The 19,986-nt window shown below is 41.2% G+C and overlaps 1 gene segment (V, D, J or C); it reads left to right on the top strand.

Moving 5' to 3' along the window:
* Positions 1 to 18,708: 18,708 nt before the first annotated feature.
* On the top strand, positions 18,709 to 19,370 carry LOC129487360 (immunoglobulin heavy variable 3-15-like). The segment is given in 2 exon segments: positions 18,709 to 18,859; positions 18,963 to 19,370. Coding segments are annotated over 2 exon segments (447 nt in total).
* Positions 19,371 to 19,986: the final 616 nt, after the last annotated feature.

Consider the following 19,986-nt stretch of genomic DNA (forward strand, 5'->3'; position numbering starts at 1 on the left):
GAAAGCCAAAATCGAGCCACTGCACTCCAGACTGAGCAACAGAGTGAGACTCCAATTAAAAAAAATCTGAACAGACCAATGAGTAAAGAGATTGAGTCAGTGATTTTTTCAAACATCTCAAATCAAAGTCAAGAACTTCATGGCTTCACTACTGAATTTTATCAAAAATTAAAAAAAAACCTAGAATCTCTACTCAAATTTCCAACAAAATAAAGGGAAAGAAATATATCCAAGCTTATTTTGGAAGGCCCTATTTCCAAAGCAAGGAAAAGACACTACAAGTAAATAAAATTACAGGCCAATATGCCTGATTATCATAGTTTCAAAAACTCTCAAGAGTGATGAGATGACAAACAAAATTAAACAGCAGATTAACAATAGAATCACCATTATCAGGTGTCCCCCACACCCAGAGAGGCTGCTGCTTGCCCTGCACAAGGATACTCAGAGCAGAAACCCACCTGGCCCAGCCCTCACCTTGCTTTATGCAGCCACCTGCCCTGGCAGCTTAATACAAAGGGCGGCATCTTTTGGGAGATACAGGGCCACACCCACTGCCTGAGAATCCACAGTAGCCCCTATTCCTGGGCAACATAAGCCAAGCAAAAACCCCACTGTTAATACTGTAGCTGGTGCTCTTTTGAAAGCACCACCTCCAAGCAGGAGGCCAATAAACAGTCCATCACCGTATCTCCTGGTAGACTATCACTGCACCCAGAAAGGAGAGAATGACTGTGTGATCTCAGCTATGACCAGTGCCTGCACCTCTCTGGATGACCAGGAGGTCCTGAGTCTGTCCATGTGACCAGTTCATTACTGCTATAACCAGCATTCAAGAAAGCCAGCACACAAAGGCTATCAATATCTAAGGAATTTCACAGTCTCCATCACTCCCCTGCCACTTCCATCAGACCTAGTTCACTGCTCACTGCTGAAAAATTTGAGGACACATCACACCACCAGATCCCTTACATACATTCCCCAACACCAGCCTGAAGTGTGTCAACTTCACTGGGCGGCTAGACCTAGAGAAGCAACAACACACACAGTAGTATGGCTCCCAGGTTCTCCTACTCCTAGGGGAAGGGAGTGAACCACATTGAGGGAACACCCTATGGGACAAGATAATCTGGATGGCAGGCCTTGAACATCAGATCCCTCCATTCGTGGGAAACTTCTTTTAGCAGAGGCACAGTTACCGTGCTGAGCTCAGCAGAGAAAGTCTTCAGCTCTGTCTCAATAGGCAGCCCTGTTACTTGTGAAGAATCTTGAGGAAGAGGAAGCCTTTCCCTCTTGTGCACCACTGCAGGCACACTTGGGGTCTCTCCCACAAGAGCTCAGCATGGGTGCAACTACAGACAGCATTTCTGGAACACATCATGGTGACTGCATCCCCCAGAAAGAGCACTCTCCAGGTTCAGGTTTTCACCAGACACAGAGTCACAATTCCTCTGTATTTAACACTTCAACATTTGTACAGAGGAAAAGGCATGCCTGTCTGACCTGAATAGCCAGAATCCTGGGATACGAGAGTGTCTTAGAGGTGCATAACTTTACTACAGACCTGGCAAGAGAGCTGAGGTGGCTCCAACCCTTCCCCCAGATAAGACCTCAGTGTGACTCACTAAAAGCTCCTCCAGCCACCTCTGTCAAGGCTGGGACTTCATTTACCACCTGATTTAGCCACAGCTGGTTTCTATCCAGGGACAAGCCCCCTACTGGTCTGAAGCCTGAACCATCAAATCAGCAAATAAATCACTGGGGGAAAATAAATGAATACGTGCATGCCACAGAGGAATGAACTAAGGTTTAAGAGACCTCTACCATTCTAACCCCATAGAAGATAGTGAACTTGCTCACAGACTGAGCAGATTTCTACTGCAATCAACACATAGGAAAGCCATCATACAAAGATTCTCCATAGCCACGGAACTCTTACAGTCTTCACCCGTCTAAGGACCAAAAACCAAATTAGGCTGTAATTAATTATAACCATTAAAGTCTCATTCTTAAGGGAAAACATAAATTTAAAAACAAACAAAAGAAACAGTTAAAACAAACATAATTTCAATAATAATTAGAAGAAATAGTCTACCAAAATAAGAGGAAATGAGAAAAATAACTCAAGTAATATGACAAAACAGGGTGCTATAACATCCCAAAAAGGTCACACTAGGTCTCCAGCAATAAACTTTAACCAAAATGAAGTCTTTAAAATACCAGATAAGAAATTCAGAATGTTGATTATTAAGCTACTCAAGAAGATATAAGAAGGTGAAAATCATCATAAACAAATATATAAAAGCAGTTCAGAATATAAATACAAATTTTTAGAGAGAGATAGATATCATAAAGAGAAACCAATTAGAACTTCTGAAAATAAAAGACAAAATGCAGGGAAATAGTAAGGGAATTACAAAATGCCATGGAAAGTTTTAAAAATAGACTAGAAAAAAGTAGAAGAAAAAATATAACAATAGACTAGAAAAAGTACAAAATAAAAAGTTGAAGTAAAAAAATTAAATGAAAAAAGAATAAAGTAGAAATAGGAAGATAAAAGAAGAAGAAAAAAGACTAGAGTATTTTTGAAATAACCAAATCAGAGAAAAATAAATTTAGAAAGAACCAAAAGAAGTAAACACAGTCTCCAGGAAATATGAGATTATGTAAAATGACCAAACCTCAGCATAATTGGTGTTCCTGAAGAAGAAAAAATATAATATGTTTGGAAAACTTATTTGAGGGAAAAATTGAGAAATACTTTCCTGGCCTTCCTAGAGATGTAGATACCCAAATCCAAGAAGTTCAAAGAACTCTTGGGAAATGTATTGCAACACTGCCCTCACCAAGCTTCTAGTCATCAGGCTACTGAAAATCAGCATGAAGGAAATAATTCTAAGAGCAGCAACACAAAACAAAACAAAAACCCCATTAGACTAACGGCAGACTTCTCAGCAGAAACTTCACCAGCCAGATGGATTAAGCCTCTATCTTCAAATTCCTTAAACAGAACAACTTTCAATCCAGAATTTTGTATCCTGCCAAACTGTTTGATAAATGAAAAAGAAGTAAAGTCATTTTCAGAATCACCAGTGCTGAAGGAATTCAACCCTACCAAACCAGCAGTATACGAAATGCTAAAAGGAGTTGTAAACCTTGAAACAATAAGCACATAAAGGGAACCTCTGAAGAGCTTGAAACTCACAGGCCTATAAAACAATAACACAGTGAAAAAAAAAACTAGGTAAGAATTAACACAGCAAAGAGAACAGTAACTCCTGTCTAAATATTCACATTGACTGTAAATGGCCTAAATGCTCCATATAAAAGATACAGAATGGCAGAATAGATTAAAAAATCACAATGGAAATATCTGACGTCTTTAAAAGACTCCCCTAACACACGAAGATTTACATAAACTCAAGGTAAAAGGGTGGAAAAAGGTATTTCACAAAAACGGAAACCAAGAGTGAGCAGGAGTAGCTATTCTGATACCAGACAAAATGGACTTCAAAGCAACAACAGTAAAAAACAGACATAGATGATCACTCTACAATTATAAAAGGATCAATTCAACAAGAAAATATTACAATTCTAAATTTATAGGCACCAAACACCGGAGGAACTAGATTCATAAAACAAGTACTATTAGAGATTAAAAAAAATGAGAGCAAAACAATCAGAGTGGGAGACTTTAATACAATCATGACAGCACTAGACAGACCTTCGAGACTGAAAGTCAACAGAGAAAAAATGCACTTAAATAACTCACTGAAACAAATGGATGTAGCAGATATTTACAGAACATTCTGTCCAAGATCTGCAGAATAAACATTCTTGTAATCAGTTCATGCAACATTCTACAAGACAGAATATATAACAGGTCACAAAACAAGTCTCAATGAATTTATAAAACAATGAAATCATATCAAGTATCTTCTCAGACCACAGGAGAATAAAACTAAAAATGAACTCTCAAAGAAACCTTACAACTGAACAAATACATAGAAATTAAGAAATCTGCTCCTGAGTGATATCTGGGCTAACAATGGCATAAAGACGAAATTTTAAAAATTATCTTAATTAAATGGTAACAAGTTATTGAAACCTCAAGAACACAGCCAAAGCAGTGGTAAGAGGAAAGTTTATAGTGCCTACTGCCTACATGAAAAAGCCGGAAAGAGCACAAGTTGTCAACCTAATGTTGAGGTGAGAAAAAAGAAAAAATTAAAGAAAGAAAATATAAATTAAAAAAGAGAAAGAAACAAGCTGCCTGTGTTAGGCTGACTCATGTCAAAGGCAGCAACAGGCAAAGTTTCAATAACGTTTTCTAAGGGCCAGAGCTCAGGGAAATGGGCGCTGAAGACCCTCCCTCAACATAAGGGTGAAAAGAGGTAAGTTTTCCTACCTCTCCTTTAGTGTAAGTGAACTTCCCTGTCGAATCTCATCCCCTCTGCTGTGTAAACTACACCTTGCCTCTTGCTCTGTAGGTTTTAGGAGTTTCTGTTTTTCTATAGTTAGTGATTGCAGGTTCCTGCTTCTTCATCTAAGCAGTATAGGCTGAGCAGGGCTGGCTTGCAGCCAGCTAGATGCCATGGTGGGGGAGGCAGGATGAGTCTTTGTGAGACTCCTTTGAACTGAGCAGATAAGGACCATCTGGGCTGCAGAGTACGGAGTGCGCTAAACCTGAGTTACAAGCCTGGCTTTGGCTAACGGCCTTTGTCCTGCCTCCGTACATTCGCCTTCGTGCCACTTAGGAGGAGGTGGATAAGCAGAACCTTGTCTTTGTTCGCGGCCCAGTTTTTTGGACGTCGAGTCCCCCGGGACGGAGCGCATTCAGCGAAGATCCTCCTGCTACACCCCGAGGTCTCCCTTGCCGCGGATGTTCCGCAACGTTTCTCGCGAGCCGCAGCCAGGAGGAGGAGGAGGAGGAGGACGGGTTGATTGTCTCCTTTGCCTGAGGGTCCGGGGCTCCTGGTTGCGGCGATCGGCGACCCCAGGCGGCCTCGGGGAGAACTTCGGCCCGGAGGGGAGACCGGCTCTCCCGGTGCCTGGAAAGGGCCGCAGGATGATCCCAGAGGCGGCGCTGCTGCACCGCGGGCAGGTTTTGGGGCCCCAGGCGGGACCCGTCCCAGGAGGACGGCGGGGAGGATGATCACCTCCCGGGAGGTCCGTCTAGTCCGACCCGGGGAGGCTGCGGCAGCGAGAGGGGTTCGCTCGTTCGGATAAAGCACAACACACCGCACGACACAGGAGACAGGCTCGCCGGGGCGGTCAGGGAAGGGAACCGCGGGAAGGAAGCGCGTGAAAGGGCGGGAAGGAGGCGGTTCCAGGAGGGGCCGTGCTGGGAATAAGGGACTCTCCTCGCCAGGCGGCCTCCGAAAGCTCCTGTCACAGGAGACGGGCTGGTCGGTCCGAAGGTCAAGGTGAGAGTGCGTCGTAGAGGGAGGAAATGGGAGGAAAAGCGTTGAAACCCACTCCACGGGAATGCATGTTAAAGAATTTTAAGGAAGGTTTTGCAGGGGATTATGGAATTAGGCTGACCCCCAAAGGTTGAAAACTCTGTGAATCAGAATGGCCTTCTTTAGGGTGGGCTGGCCGGCCGAGGGTACTGCGTAGACAGGGAGGTGACTGGCCGGGTGTTCAGGGTGGTGACTGCGGTGGGAGGACAGCCAGGGAACCCAGATCAATTTCCCTATATCGATTCATGGCTCAATATTATACAAAACTGACCAGCGTGGTTGCACCCCCCAGCAGCATATTGTAAGACGCTTGTGGCCTGAGCAGCCAAAGACAAAATGAAAGTAAAATCAACCATGCTGGCAGCTGCAGAGAAAAAGGGAAAGTCACAGGAAAGCCAAGATAAACCAGTTCTGCAGCCACCTCAGGAGGAAACAGAATTTCCTCCTCCTCCTTATGTTCCAATCCACCCCGCTTTGCGGAGACCAACTGCCCCCACTGCAGGTTCACCTGTGAGGCCAGCAGCCCCAGCTGTCCATGGGGAGTTAAATCTGGGAGGGTATACACCCCCAGCCTCACCTAAGAAGGAGGAATTGGAGCCGCAGGAAGTTAGAGTGGAAAGGCCAGAAAGTCAGGCAGGCCATCTCAGGTCTGGCCGCGCCCGAGTCCTTCAAATGCGTCTCAGGGAGACGAGGGGACCTGTCTATTATGACGAGCATGGCCACATCCAGAAGGGAGAGCGAACTTTCGTTTACCAGCCCTTTTCAACCACTGACCTCCTAAAGTGGACGCATCATATTCCCTCCTACATGGAGAAGCCACAGGCTCTCACAGACTCGATGCAGTCCATTTTTCAGACACACAATCCAACATGACCAGATTGAAAACAGCTTCTTTTGACCCTGTTTAATATGGAGGAATGGCAGAGAGTGACATAGGCAGCCTTCCAGTGGCTAAAACTAATGCACCTGCAGACACAGTTAATGCCCAGGCATATGCATATTTGACCCTGTTTAACATGGAGGAATGGCAGAGTGACACAGGCAGCCCTCCAGTGGCTAAAACTAATGCACCTGCAGACACAGTTAATACCCAGGCGTATGCATATTTGACCCTGTTTAACATGGAGGAGTGGCAGAGATTGACACAGGCAGCCCTCCAGTGGCTAAAACTAATGCACCTGCAGACATAGTTAATGCCCAGGCATAGGCACAGGGTCAGTTCCCTAAAACAGACCCCAATTGGGACCCAAATGATGCAACCCAGTTGCAGCACCTGCAGCGGTACTGAGAGGCAATCTTTCATGGGCTGAAGGATGGTGGGAGAAAAGCAGTTAATATAGAAAAAATCTCGGAGGTGCTCCAGGGAGCAGATGAGAGCCCAAGCCAGTTGTATGAGAGACTTTGTGAGGCATATCGGCTGTACATCCTGTTCAACCCTGAGACTACTGAGAATCAGCTATGGTAAATATGTCATTTGTAGGTCAGGCCCAGGGTGATATCAGGCAAAATTTGCAGAAGATGGAAGGTTTTGCGGGTATGAATGCTACTCAGCTTATTGAGGTAGCCACCAAGGTGTACATTAACAGAGATCAGGAGGCAAAGAGGAAGGCTGCTTGAAGGCTTAAGAAGAAGGCTGATTTACTGGCAGCTGCCCTTACAGGAAGGGAAGCTGGTTTTGCAAGGGGATGCGGGTATGGATGAGGGCATGGAAGAGGCCAGACTGGTTGGGGATTTGAGAGTCAGCTGAGACTAGAAAGAGATCAATGTGCACAGTGCAAAAGGAAAGGACACTGGAAGAACGAGTGTCCAGAGAATGATAACAAGAATGGTCAGGGCTGTGGTATGGGAAGGCCACCAGCAGGAGGCTGTCACACCCAGGAGGAACCAGACACCAGTCTGATCGGACTGGCCAGGGCTGAAGGATACGAGGACTAGGACAACCAGGCTCTTTCTCTTTGGGCCCCCAAGAGCCTATGTTCAGATTAGAAGTGGGGGCCAACTAGTGAACTTTATGGTAGATACTGGGGCTGAGCATTCAGTAGTGACCCGACCTATAGGGCCACTATCCAAGAACTGTGCAACTATTGTAGGAGCCACTGGAGTCTCAGAGAAGAGGCCTTTCTGTCAGTCAAAGAGGTGTGTTATAGGAGGAGGAGGAGTCCAACATGAATTCCTATACCTCCCAAATTGTCCAGTTCCTTTGCTGGAAAGAGACCTATTTCAAAAACTGCAGGCACAGATTACATTTGGGCCACAAGGGGATGTAACTTTAAATCTAGCTCACTCAGAGGCTATGGTGTTAACCCTTACTGTCCCACGGGCTGAGGAATGGAGACTATATGCAAGAAACTCGGAAACCAGGAGTAAATTAAATGCGTGAGTTACCTACTAAAATTCCTGGAGTTTGGGCTGAAAGTAACCTGCCTGGACTGGCAGTAAATCAGGCACCAATTGTAGTGGAGTTAAAACCGGGAGCAACTCTGGTTCATGTCCGTCAGTACCTACTACTCCCTGAGGCTATACGGGGAGTCCACAAGTGCTTAGAGCGGCTTCACAGGCGAGGAACCATAGTCAAATGCCAGTCACTATGGAACACCCCTCTCTTGCCAGTGTGGAAGCCATCTGGAGATACAGGCCAGTGCAGGACTTGTGTGCAGTAAACCAGGCCACAGCGACCATCCACCCAGTGCTGCCAAACCTGTATACTTTAATGGGACGTATTCCAGTGAGTACCACTTGGTTTCCAGTCCTAGATTTGAAGGATGCATTTTTCTGTCTCCAGCTGGCACCGATTAGTCAGCCTATTTTTTCTTTGCAATGGGGTGAATCACAGTATACTTGAACAACACTGCCACAGGGATTTAAGACCCTCCCACAATCTTCGGAGAGGCACTGGCCTCAGACCTTAACACCTACACCCCACCAAGCAGTGACTGTGTCTTGCTCCAGTACATTGATTGTCTTCTTCTAGCAGCCCCAACCTGTGAGGACTGCTTTCAGGGGACCCAAGACCTCCTGCACCTGTTATGGAAGACAGGATATAAAGTGTCAGGGAAAAAGGATCAAATCTGCTCTGAAAGTGTCCAGTATTTAGGCCAAGGGAAAAGATTGCTCGGTAGTGAATGAAAGCAGGCTTTTGTGTGCTTCCCACTCCAACCACCTGGCGACAAATAAGAGAGTTACTAAACGCAGCTGGGTTCTGCTGCATCTGGATCCCGTATTTCTCACTCATGGCTAAGCCACTGTATGAAGCCACAAAGTGGGGAGAGAAGGAGCCCCTCCTCTGGGAGGCCAACCAGGAAAAGGCCTTTAAATAAATCAAAGGAGCCTTGACTCAAGCTCCAGCTTTAGGGTTGCCAGATCTAACTAAGCCTTTCTTTTTATATGTCCATGAGTGGAAAGGAATGGTCATAGGGGTCCTAACTCAAGTCATAGGGTCATGGCACCACCCAGTGGCATATTTATCCAGGCAATTAGATACTGTGGCACTTGCATGCCCCCTTGTTTAAGGCATTAGCTGCTACTGCTTCACTGGCACAGGAAGCTAATAAACTGACTTTGGGACAGCAACTGATAATCCAGGTACCATACTCGGTTATAACTTTAATGGACAAAAGGGGGCACCAATGGTTATCAAATCTGAGAATGATTTGATATCAAGAGCTCTTATGTGAAAATCCCTGCATAACATTAGAGACTGTAAACACCCTAAACCCGGCTACCTTGCCCCCTTCATTGCTGTGTGGACGTAGTAGATGAAGTGTTCTCAAGCCAGAGAGATTTGACGGATCGGCCCCTCTCTATGAAATGCATGTTTATTAACTTATTATTATCAGATGTCACCCTTATCTTTCTGACTTCTGGGATTTAATTCTAGCAGGTATTATTGAATATTTTTTATTAATTCATATTATATTGTTCACATTTTGAGTTTGATTTTATTTTTAGTTGCATTATTTACTGAATTTTAAACTATTTCTTATACAATTTTTTTAATTTTTTATTTTTATGAGATGTAATTTCAATATAAGTAATAATGGATAGATCTGCAATGTACCATTACAGGATTTCTGGCAAATGTAAACACACTTGTCCCCAACAGCCAAGGTCGGATGAAGAAGAGGCCCATCCCCAGCACAAATGAGCTTCTCTGAGCTTCCAGTCAGCCCCACATTTAACTCAGTGTCTTGATTTCTGCCACTGTAGATTCATTGTTCATGTTTTGATTTTCATATAAATGGACTCAAAATTATAGACCCCTTTTTCTGATAAGGGGCTACTTTTGTTATTTTTGACATTTATGCTATTTCATAGGTAAAATTACATCAGCATATTGTCATTTATTCACTTAATGGACTGCCTCTTGTTGCAGGAAGTCAGGGACCCCGAATGGAGGGACCAGCTGAAGCCATGGCAGAAGAACATAAATTGTGAAGATTTCATGGACGTTTATTAGTTCCCCCAATTAACACTTTTATAATTCCTTATGCCTGTCTTTACTGCAATCTCTGAACATAAATTGTGAAGATTTCATGGACATTTTATCACTTCCCCAATCAATACTCTTGTGATCTCCTATGCCTGTCTTTAATCTCTTATTCCTGTCATCTTCGTAAGCTGAGGATGAATGTTGCCTCAGGACCCTGTGATGATTGTGTTAGCTGCACAAATTGTTTAAACAATATGAAATCTGGGCATCTTGAAAAAAGAACAGGATAACAGCGATGTTCAGGGAACAAGGGAGATAACCTTAAAGTCCGGCTGCCTATGGGCTGCGCAGGACAGAGCCGTATTTCTCTTATTACTGAAAATGGGTAAGAGAAGTATCACTGAATTCTTTCCCCAGTAAGGAAAATTAATAATTAACAGTCCTGGGAAAAGAATGCATTCCCAGGGGAGGCCTCTGAAATGGCCACCCTGGGGGTGTCTGCCTTATGCAGATGTAGATAGGGATGAAACACGCCCTAGTCTCCTGCAGCTCCCCAAGAATTGCTAGGATTAGGAAATTCTAGCCTGGCGAATTCCAGTCAGAACAGTTCTCTGCTCTTGACCCCTGACAATGCATGCGCAGTGGGACTTGGAAGTTCATTAGTGATTCTAGTTTCGTCCTGACCTTCTGCCTTGTGATCTGTTGTCACTCTTGAAGCATGTGATCTCTGTGACCCACATCCTATTCGTGCACTCGCTCCCCTCTGAAAATTGCTAATAAAAACTTGCTGGTTTTGCGGCTTGTGGGGCATCATGGAACCTGCCGACACGTGATGTCTCCCCCGGAAACCCAGCTTTAAAAATTTCTCTCTTTCTACTCTTTCCCTTTATTTCTCAGACCAGCCGACACTTAGGGAAAATAGAAAAGGGCGCACGTTGAGATATCGGGGGCTGAACTTCCCCCAGTAGCCTCTGATATAAAATCTCAAAGTTTTGATATATGCGGAGAAAGAGAGACAGAGAGAAATTTTATACTTGAGTGTGTCCATTAAGCAATAAATGACAATAAGCCGATCAATTTTTCTGTTGATGGACTTTGAATTTGTTTCCAGTTTAGTAACATCATAAACAAAGCTGCTATAAATATTTTTTGTTTTTCTATTTATATTTTCTAATTTTTATTGAGAAAATATGTGGAAGTATGCATTCCTTCATCATAAAAGTAAGGTTAATTTGTTCAGCTTTATGGAACCATAATTGACAATAAAAACTGTAAATATTTAAGGTGCACCACTTGATGTTTTGATATAAATTGTGAAATTTTCACTGTGACCAAGGAATTATCGTATCTATTACCTCACAGTTACCATTTTCTTCCTTTAATTTATTATGTGTGTGTGAGAGCACCTGAGATCTATCCCTTTACCAGAGATCAAGTTTGCAATACAGTGTCAATAGCTATAGTCCCATTGCTTTACATTAGACCTCCAGAACCCATTCAACCTGCACAACTGAAACTTTATGCCCTTGACAAGCATCACTCTATTTCCACGCCTCCCAGCCCTGGGAACTACTTTTCTACTCTCTGCTTCTAAGAATTTGAATATTTTAGATTCCCCATATAAATGAGGTAATGCAGCATTCGTCTTTCTGTATCTGGCTTATTCCACTTAGCATAATGTTCTCCAGTCCCATCCATGTTGTTAGAAATGTTATAGTTTCCTTATTGTTAGAGGTCCCATAATATTCCACTGTATGTGTATACATTTCCTTTATACACCCATTTACCTATGGTCATTAACTTTAAAAAAAATTCTAGGCCATTATGAATAATCTTGTAATAAACATATTTTTTACTTACTGATTTTATTTCCTTTGAATATATAGCCAGAAATGGGATCACCAGGTCACATAATAGTTTTATTTTTAATTTATAAAATAACCCTTACTATCACACCACTGAATAATTCCCTTTTCCCCAGTTTACTGTCAGCATTTTGTTACCTTTTGTCTTTGTGATATTAGTCATGGTTGATATGGATTCCCCTGATGATTAGCAGTGTGGAGCACCTTTCCATGTCCTGCTGGCCATGTGTATGTCTTACCTTGAATACAATGTCTATGCACAATTTTTCCCTCTTCAAAATCAGGTTATTTGTATTTTTTGCCATTGTATGGGTTTTTTATACATTTACATAGAACCCGTTGTCAGATATATAGTTGCACATAATTTATTTTTCTGTGATTTTGGTGCCAAATCTAAATAAATCATTTTCCAGATTAATTCCAAGAAGCTTCTTTTTTTCCCTATTTTCGTCTATGAGTTTACGATTTTAGATATCATATTACATTCAAGACTTGAGTACATTTTTAAGTGATTTTTGTATATGATATGAGATAAGGTCTCATTTCTTTTCTGCATATGGATGCCCAGTTTTTACAGCATTTGTTAAAAATCTATCTTTTCCTTATTGTGTGTTCTTGGAACACAAAATTTGGCAGAGACACACAAAAGAGGAAAATTTTAAACCAATATTCTTGATGATAGACCTAAAAACCTTCAAGAAAATACGAGGGAATTGAATATAGCGGCATATTAAAAAGTTAATACATTATGATCAAGTAGGTGTTACTCCTTTCATGCAAGGCTAGTTCAACACACACAAATCAATAAAGGTGAGTCATTACATAAGCAGAATCATAAGCAAAAACTATATGATTATCTCAATCGATCCAGAGAACATTTTGATAACATTCAACTTGCTTTATGATAAAAACCCTCAACAGACTAGACATCAAAGAAACGTACCTTAAAATGATAAAAGCATGTATGACAAATCCACGGCTAAAATCATATTGAATCAACAAAAGCTCAATTCATTCCCCTTCGTAACTGGAACAAAACAAGGACACCCACTCTCACCACTCCTATTCAACATTGTACTGGATATTCTAGCCACAGAAATCAGACAAGAGAAAGAAATAAAAGGCATCCACACAAGTAAACAAGAATTCGAACTATCTCTTTTTGCTGTTGATAGGAGTCTATGCATAGAAAGTTCTATAGAGTCTGCCAAAAGAATCCTAGACTTGATAAACAACTTTAGTAATGTTTCAGGATACAGAATAAATATACAAAAATCAGTAGCTTTTTTATACACCAATGACATCCAGGCTGAGTTCAAAATAAAGGACACAATCCCACTTACAGTATCTACAAAAAATAAATACCTAGTAATAGAGCTAACAAGAGAGGTGAAAGATCCCTACGAAAACTACAAAACACTGCAGAAAGAAATCAGAGAGGAAACAAATAAATGGAAAAAACATTCCATGCTAATGGATTGGAAGAAATAATATTACAAAAATGGCAATATTGCCCTTCAGATTTTACAGATTCAGTTGCTATTACTATCAATATACCAGTTTTATTCTTCAGAGAAATATAAGAAAACTATTCTAAATTTTTTATGTAACCAAAAAGAGCCAAAACAGCCGAAGTAATCCTAAGCCAAAAGAACAACGCCAGAGACATCACACTATTCGACTTCAAACTATACTATAAAGCCACAGTAACAAAAACTCTTTGGTACTGGTACAAGAATAAACACATAGACCCAGGAAATAGAATAGAAAACTCAGAAATAAAACTGCACACCTACAACCCTCTGTTTTTGACAACCCCCAAAAAGTAAACAAGCAATGGGGAAAAGACAATCTAGTCAATAAATGGTGCTGGGATAACTCGCTAGCCATATGCAGAAGATGGGAACTTGACTCCTAACTATCACCATATGAAAAAGAATAGTAACTCAAAATGGATTATAGCTTTAACTAAGATTTCAAACTACAAAAATCTAGGAAGACAACCTGGGAATACTCTTCTCTGCATTGGCCTTGGCAAAGAATTACTGGCTCTGAGACTTTACACTACTACATCAGAGTGTTTTTCACATCATTTAACAAAATGTTGGCCCTCTGAAATTCTCTACTTTTTCTATCATGTTTTGGTATTATATCTAAAATTTCTTAAAGTGAGCAAGAATTGTTCTTATGTGCCAAAGCCTATGCCATAATCCACAGATGCGGGTTAAACTCCAACACTTTGAATGCAGAAATGTCAACAAAATTTTGTGTAATTGTACTGTTTTAAACATCCTTCTTCTCTCATGTATTTTATTTATTCATTTATTAATAACAGTATGTTTTTATAAATATTCAATACTTTGGTCAAAATCTAATTCTATATTATTTATTTTATTATTCAATTTTTTTCAGCTCTTTGGAAATTGGGAGCTTTTTCCAGTTGCCTCCTTCATCTTTTTGACGTATCCCAATTTTTTGTGGGTTTTTAGCCCTTTTAAGTTTTTAATAGTTATGTGGGGTACAAGCACGTTTATGTTACATAAATATATTGTACCTTGGAACCATTAAGTGATTAGTGATCTCATTCTCCAAACCTTATGAACCACCCATGTCTATTATTCTACTCTCTGTGTCTATGTGTACCCATTATTTAGCTCCTACTTATAAGTGAGAAACAGCCATATTCGGCTATCTGTTTGTGAGTTGTTAGACGTCAGACAGTGACCTCCAGTTCCATCCATATTGCTGTCAAAGACATAATTGCATGCTTTTTTATGACTACATTATTTTTCATTATGTATATACGCCACATTCTCTTTATCCAATTATCCATTGTGAGACACTTAGGTTTACTCTATATATTTGTTATTGTAAATAGTGCTGCAATAAACATAGGAGTGCAGGCATTTATTGACACGATGATTTATTTTCCAGAGGACATATCATGGAGTGGGATTGCTGATTGAATGATAGAGCTATTTTAGTTGCTCGAGAAGCCTTTACAGTTTTTTTTCCAAATAGGTTGCACTAACTTCCATTATCAACAACAATGTATGAATGTTTTTCTCTGAATTCTCATCAACAGCTATAACTTTTTGACTTTATAATAATAGGCATTCTGACCGGTGTAAAGTTGTGTCTCACTGTTGTTTTAATATTCATTTATCTGATGATTAGTGTTGTTCAGCTTTTTATTTTCATATGCTTGTTTACCATTTCAATGTCTTCTTCGCAAAATATTTGTTGATGCCTTTTGCCCACTTTTTAATGTTGTAATTTATTATTTGTTGTTCTTTCTGAGTTGTTTGTGTTCTTAGATTCTAGATGTTAGTTCTTTATTGCACAGTAATGGAAAAAATCTAAACAATCAATCAGAAAAAAAACTGTTGAAACTATAAAAAATGAGGCAATTAAACAACACAATTTTGACCAATCATTGGCTCACCAATAAAATTAAGATATTAATTTTTACAAATACAAAGAAAAATGAAGACACAGCATAACAAACCCCTGGGATATAGCAAAAGCAGTACTAAGAGAGAAGCTTATAGTTCTAAATGCCTACGAAAAAATAGAAATATTACAAACTAGCAATCTATTCATTTACTTCAAGTAACTAGATAAATTAGAACAAACCAACCCCAGAGCTAGAAGAAGAAAATAAATAAAGATCATAGCAGAATTAAAAAAGATTGAAGCAAAAAAGCAAAATATAAGGAATCAACAAAACAAAATGTGGTTATTTTAAAACATGAACACAATTGATGGAGCACTAACTAGGTCGACAACAAAAAAACGACAGAAGATTCAAATAAGCAAAAACAGAAATGATAAAGGTGGTATTACAACTGACTCCCCAGAAATACAAAAGATTATCAAAACATACTGAGTATCTCTATGCTCATAAACTAGAAAATCTAGAGGAAATCAATAAATTTCTGGAAGTATTCAACTACCCCCCCCAAATTGACCAGGAAGGAATAGAAATCCTAAGTAGACCAGTATGAGTAATAAGACTGAATCAGAAATTGAAAATCTCCCAACCCTTTTGAACCAGATAAATTCACAGTCTAATTTTACTAGATGTACCATTCTTACTGGAACTTTTCCAAAAGATTAAAGAGAAGAGATTCTTCCCCAGCCTTGTCTACAAAAACTCATATCACTTGATACCAAAATCAGGCAAGGATACAATCACAACAACGAAAAGCTACAGGGAGTTGTCCCTAATGAATGTAGATATAAAATAGTAAACAAAATACTAGCTAACTGAAATCAACAGCACAATAAAAACACAGTACATCATGACCAATTGGGTTTTATTCTGGGGATGCAAAGATTGTCTAAAATAAACACATTGATAAATATGATTCAACATGTAACATAATTAAAAACAAAAAAGACCATCTCAATGGATGCAAAAAAGTCATTCAATAAATTCAATATCCCTTCATGAAAAATCCCTTAACAGAGTTAGCATCAAAGAAACCTACCTCAAAATAATAAAAGCCACATACCACAGCCAACAAAAACTCTTAAGGAAACCAATAGAACTGGGATCTTCTTAAATTTTGTAAAAACCTATGCAACTGATTTATTCAATGTGCTGGACTTGGTAGTGAAGAAATAATGATTTTAACTGGGAAAAAAGCCAGGTACAACAAACCAACTTCATGCAGAATGAGAAAAAGTTGCAAAAATATTCCTGAAGAACGTGAATAAGAATGCACACTTTCACCACTCCTATTTGACATATTACTGAAAGTGCCAGAATAATCAGAAAAGAAAAAAGAAACGTATGTTTCAGGTTCCAAGCTAAGGAATCCAGGAGTGGCGGACCCAGAGACTCATTTTTTATCTATGAATAACATCCAAACCCCTGACCTATCCCTTGGAACACAGGATTTAGGGGTGATTGAGGCTCTTTGTTTTGAGTTAAATGGAAGTTGCTAGGTGGAGGGTGTTAAGTAAACATTACTACATAAGCTGCATACTTTTGTCAAATGGTCGTAGTTTTCTTGTCCAGCCTGCTGTTCCTGAGCCACCCTATATGAAAGCCCTCAACAAACTCTCTGTCTTGTTCACTGGTTTGGCCTGTTGTACATGATGCCAGCCCTATTGGGGTCAATATTGGTCTGGCATGACATCCAGTCAACCTGGCAAAAGGTCCAGAAAAAATCTCATGAGCACCCAGACAGTGGAATCTAAAAAGAGGAGACCCCTGCAGAAACCCTGGGCAGGCTGTTAATTTCTACGTGGGGCTCAACAGCTGCTATCCATGATGGATGGGACCCAGTGCGTGAGTATGGGGATACCGCCACAATGCCAAAAGTTCTGGAAGAACCGCTTCAGTTGGTGCATCTTACAAAGTGAAAATCAGATGCCCAAGCTGTTGCATTTTCAGGTGGGTGGTTCCTCCTGACTGCACTCTGAGCAGCCACTGAGACAGTGCTCACTGTGTAGGCTACAGTGTGTCAGTCACAAGAAGAGCTACTCCTAGAAAAGCATGCCAGACTAGCTTAGACTAATCAGAGACCTTTCTGTCCTGCCTGTGGAAGCAGAATGGCAAATTGGGGACCGCAGCTTGCAGAGCAGCACATTTCAAGGATTTCTGGCCATCACACGAATTAGTTAGGGCTATGATGACTAAATTGTCATGGGACCCTAAGACCCAGTTCCCATGAAGAGCTCCAGGGGGAGGAGGATGAATTTTGGGCTAAGTCCATGGGGGTTCCTGTCCTCTCTACACATCAGGTGGCTACCACCAAGGTAAAAATGGGCCAACTGCACCAGCAGAGGCGAGCACCAGAAGACATTTCCCACCCGAAATAAGGAAGCACACCACAATGTGGGATTCCACCACTGCAGAATTGCTCTCACTTAGAAATGGGTCCAGACAGAAGAAGAGAGAGTTGATCACAGGGAGGCTTCTCCATCTGTGAGGCATGCGGGAGGAGGGCATTATAGTCCCTGAACTCAAGATTAGTAAGGTGACACCCATCACGAACCATCTGGGCCTGAGGCAGCACCTTGGCGGTGTCAGTCATGAAGACTGGTCCATCCCTCTCCTTAGCTGGGTGGTTGCAGACTGCAAGGGACCCTGGTGAAATGACGGAGATGTCTGCTTTATTAGTGTGTTCTCGCATTGCAAGAAATACCTGAAACTGAGTAATTCATATAGAAAATAGGTTTAATTTACTCATGATTCTGCCAGCTGTACGGGAAGCATGACGATAGAATCTCTTCAGCTTCTGGGGAGGCCTCAGGAAAGTTACAATGTTAGCAAAAGGCAAAGGGCGAGCCGACAGTAATTTATATGGTGGGTATGGTGGGAGCAGGAGCAAAGAAAGAGTGAGGGTGGAGGTTCCCACACACTGTTAAACAACCAAATCTCATGAGAACTCATTTACTATCATAGCAAGGGGACGGTGCTAACCATTATTCATAAATCCGCACCCTTGATACAACAACCGGGCACCGCCTCAAACATTAGGGAAGCAAAATCACATACAGTTGTTATGACAGGAGAGACAGCCTGAAAACCTCACTAGGCATGTCCCACATCGCCCTGGAGCTGACTCAGGGGAGCAGTCTCCTCCAGTGTTTAGAGGCACAGGCAGAGATAATAGGGCTGACACTGTCCAGATGTGTGATATTGGACACACTGCACAACTGCTCTGTTCTGTAAGTAATTTATCTTCTTTAAAGTGTAACATCGACACTTCAATTAAATATATTCTGCAAATATGTAAAAATAAAATAAGATGATGATTGCTAAATGATTATCAAGGCACAATCACATAATCTGAAGTTACATTTTCCTGACAGGATTACTTCCTATGCTTACAGGACACTCACATCCGTTCTGGGCACTGCCCTCTCCTCAGCCGTCCCACCCCACAGCTTGCTATATAGTAGGAGACATGCAAATAGGGTCCTCCCTCTGCTGATGAAAACCAGCCCAGCCCTGACCCTGCAGCTCTGGGAGAAGAGCCCCAGCCCCAGAATTCCCAGGTGTTTCTATTCGGTGATCAGCACTGAACACAGAGGACTCACCATGGAGTTTGGGCTGACATGGGTTTTCCTTGTTGCTATTTTAAAAGGTGATCTATAGGGAACTAGAGATACTGAGTGTGAGCGGACATGAGCGAGAGAAACAGTGGATTTGTGTGGCAGTTTCTGACCAGAGTGTCTCTGTGTTTGCAGGTGTCCAGTGTGAGGTGCAGCTGGTGGAGTCTGGGGGAGGCTTGGTCCAGCCTGGGGGGTCCCTGAGACTCTCCTGTGCAGCCTCTGGATTCACCTTCAGTAACTACTGGATGAGCTGGGTCCGCCAGGCTCCAGGGAAGGGGCTGGAGTGGGTTGGCCGTATTAAAAACAAAGCTGATGGTGGGACAACAGACTACGCTGCGTCTGTGAAAGGCAGATTCACCATCTCAAGAGATGATTCAAAGAACACACTGTATCTGCAAATGAACAGCCTGAAAACCGAGGACACGGCCGTGTATTACTGTACTAGAGACACAGTGAAGGGAGGTCAGTGTGAGCCCAGACACAAACCTCCCTGCAGGGGCGCGCGGGGCCACCAGGGGGCGCTCGGGACCCACTGAGGACGGGACAGGTGCAGGGGAAGGATTGATTTCCTGTCTCAGCTGCAGGAGGCGGGTTTGTTTTTGCAGGACTCTGGAGCCTTATAAGGTTGCGATATTTTTATTATGGTTATTTATCAAGTGTTTTTTATTGATATTTATGTTTTTGTAAATTTTACGTTTATATGTAGGGTTTTTTTTTAAAATACATAACCTCAAGAAATAATTCTTCCTAATAATTTGCACTTATTCCTCTAGAGTTTTATTAACGTCTGTTGATATCAGCAACTACATAGCTATGGTGACATTAATTTACATCTATAAACATATGTAAATACACAAACCTATGCATACATGTGTAGTCATTTTTATTTAACATTACAGTAAAATAATTCTGAAACATGTCCTAAAGAATTAAACTTAATGATGAACTAAATATAAATTAGAGTAATCCAAAATTAATTTCAATTATTATCTAAGGTTTACATAAATCGATGTCTATCTGTAAGCTTAAACATAGGGTATTGGTCATTTTAAAATAGCCAAGAACAAATTTCAAATATTCTTGTCACCAAAAAAATGATAAGGATTTGAGAATTTTATGTAATATATATGTCAATTAGCTTGATTCAATTATTCTTTAT

This window comes from Symphalangus syndactylus, chromosome 8, assembly GCF_028878055.3.
Source record: "Symphalangus syndactylus isolate Jambi chromosome 8, NHGRI_mSymSyn1-v2.1_pri, whole genome shotgun sequence".
NCBI classification, from domain to species: domain Eukaryota; kingdom Metazoa; phylum Chordata; class Mammalia; order Primates; family Hylobatidae; genus Symphalangus; species Symphalangus syndactylus.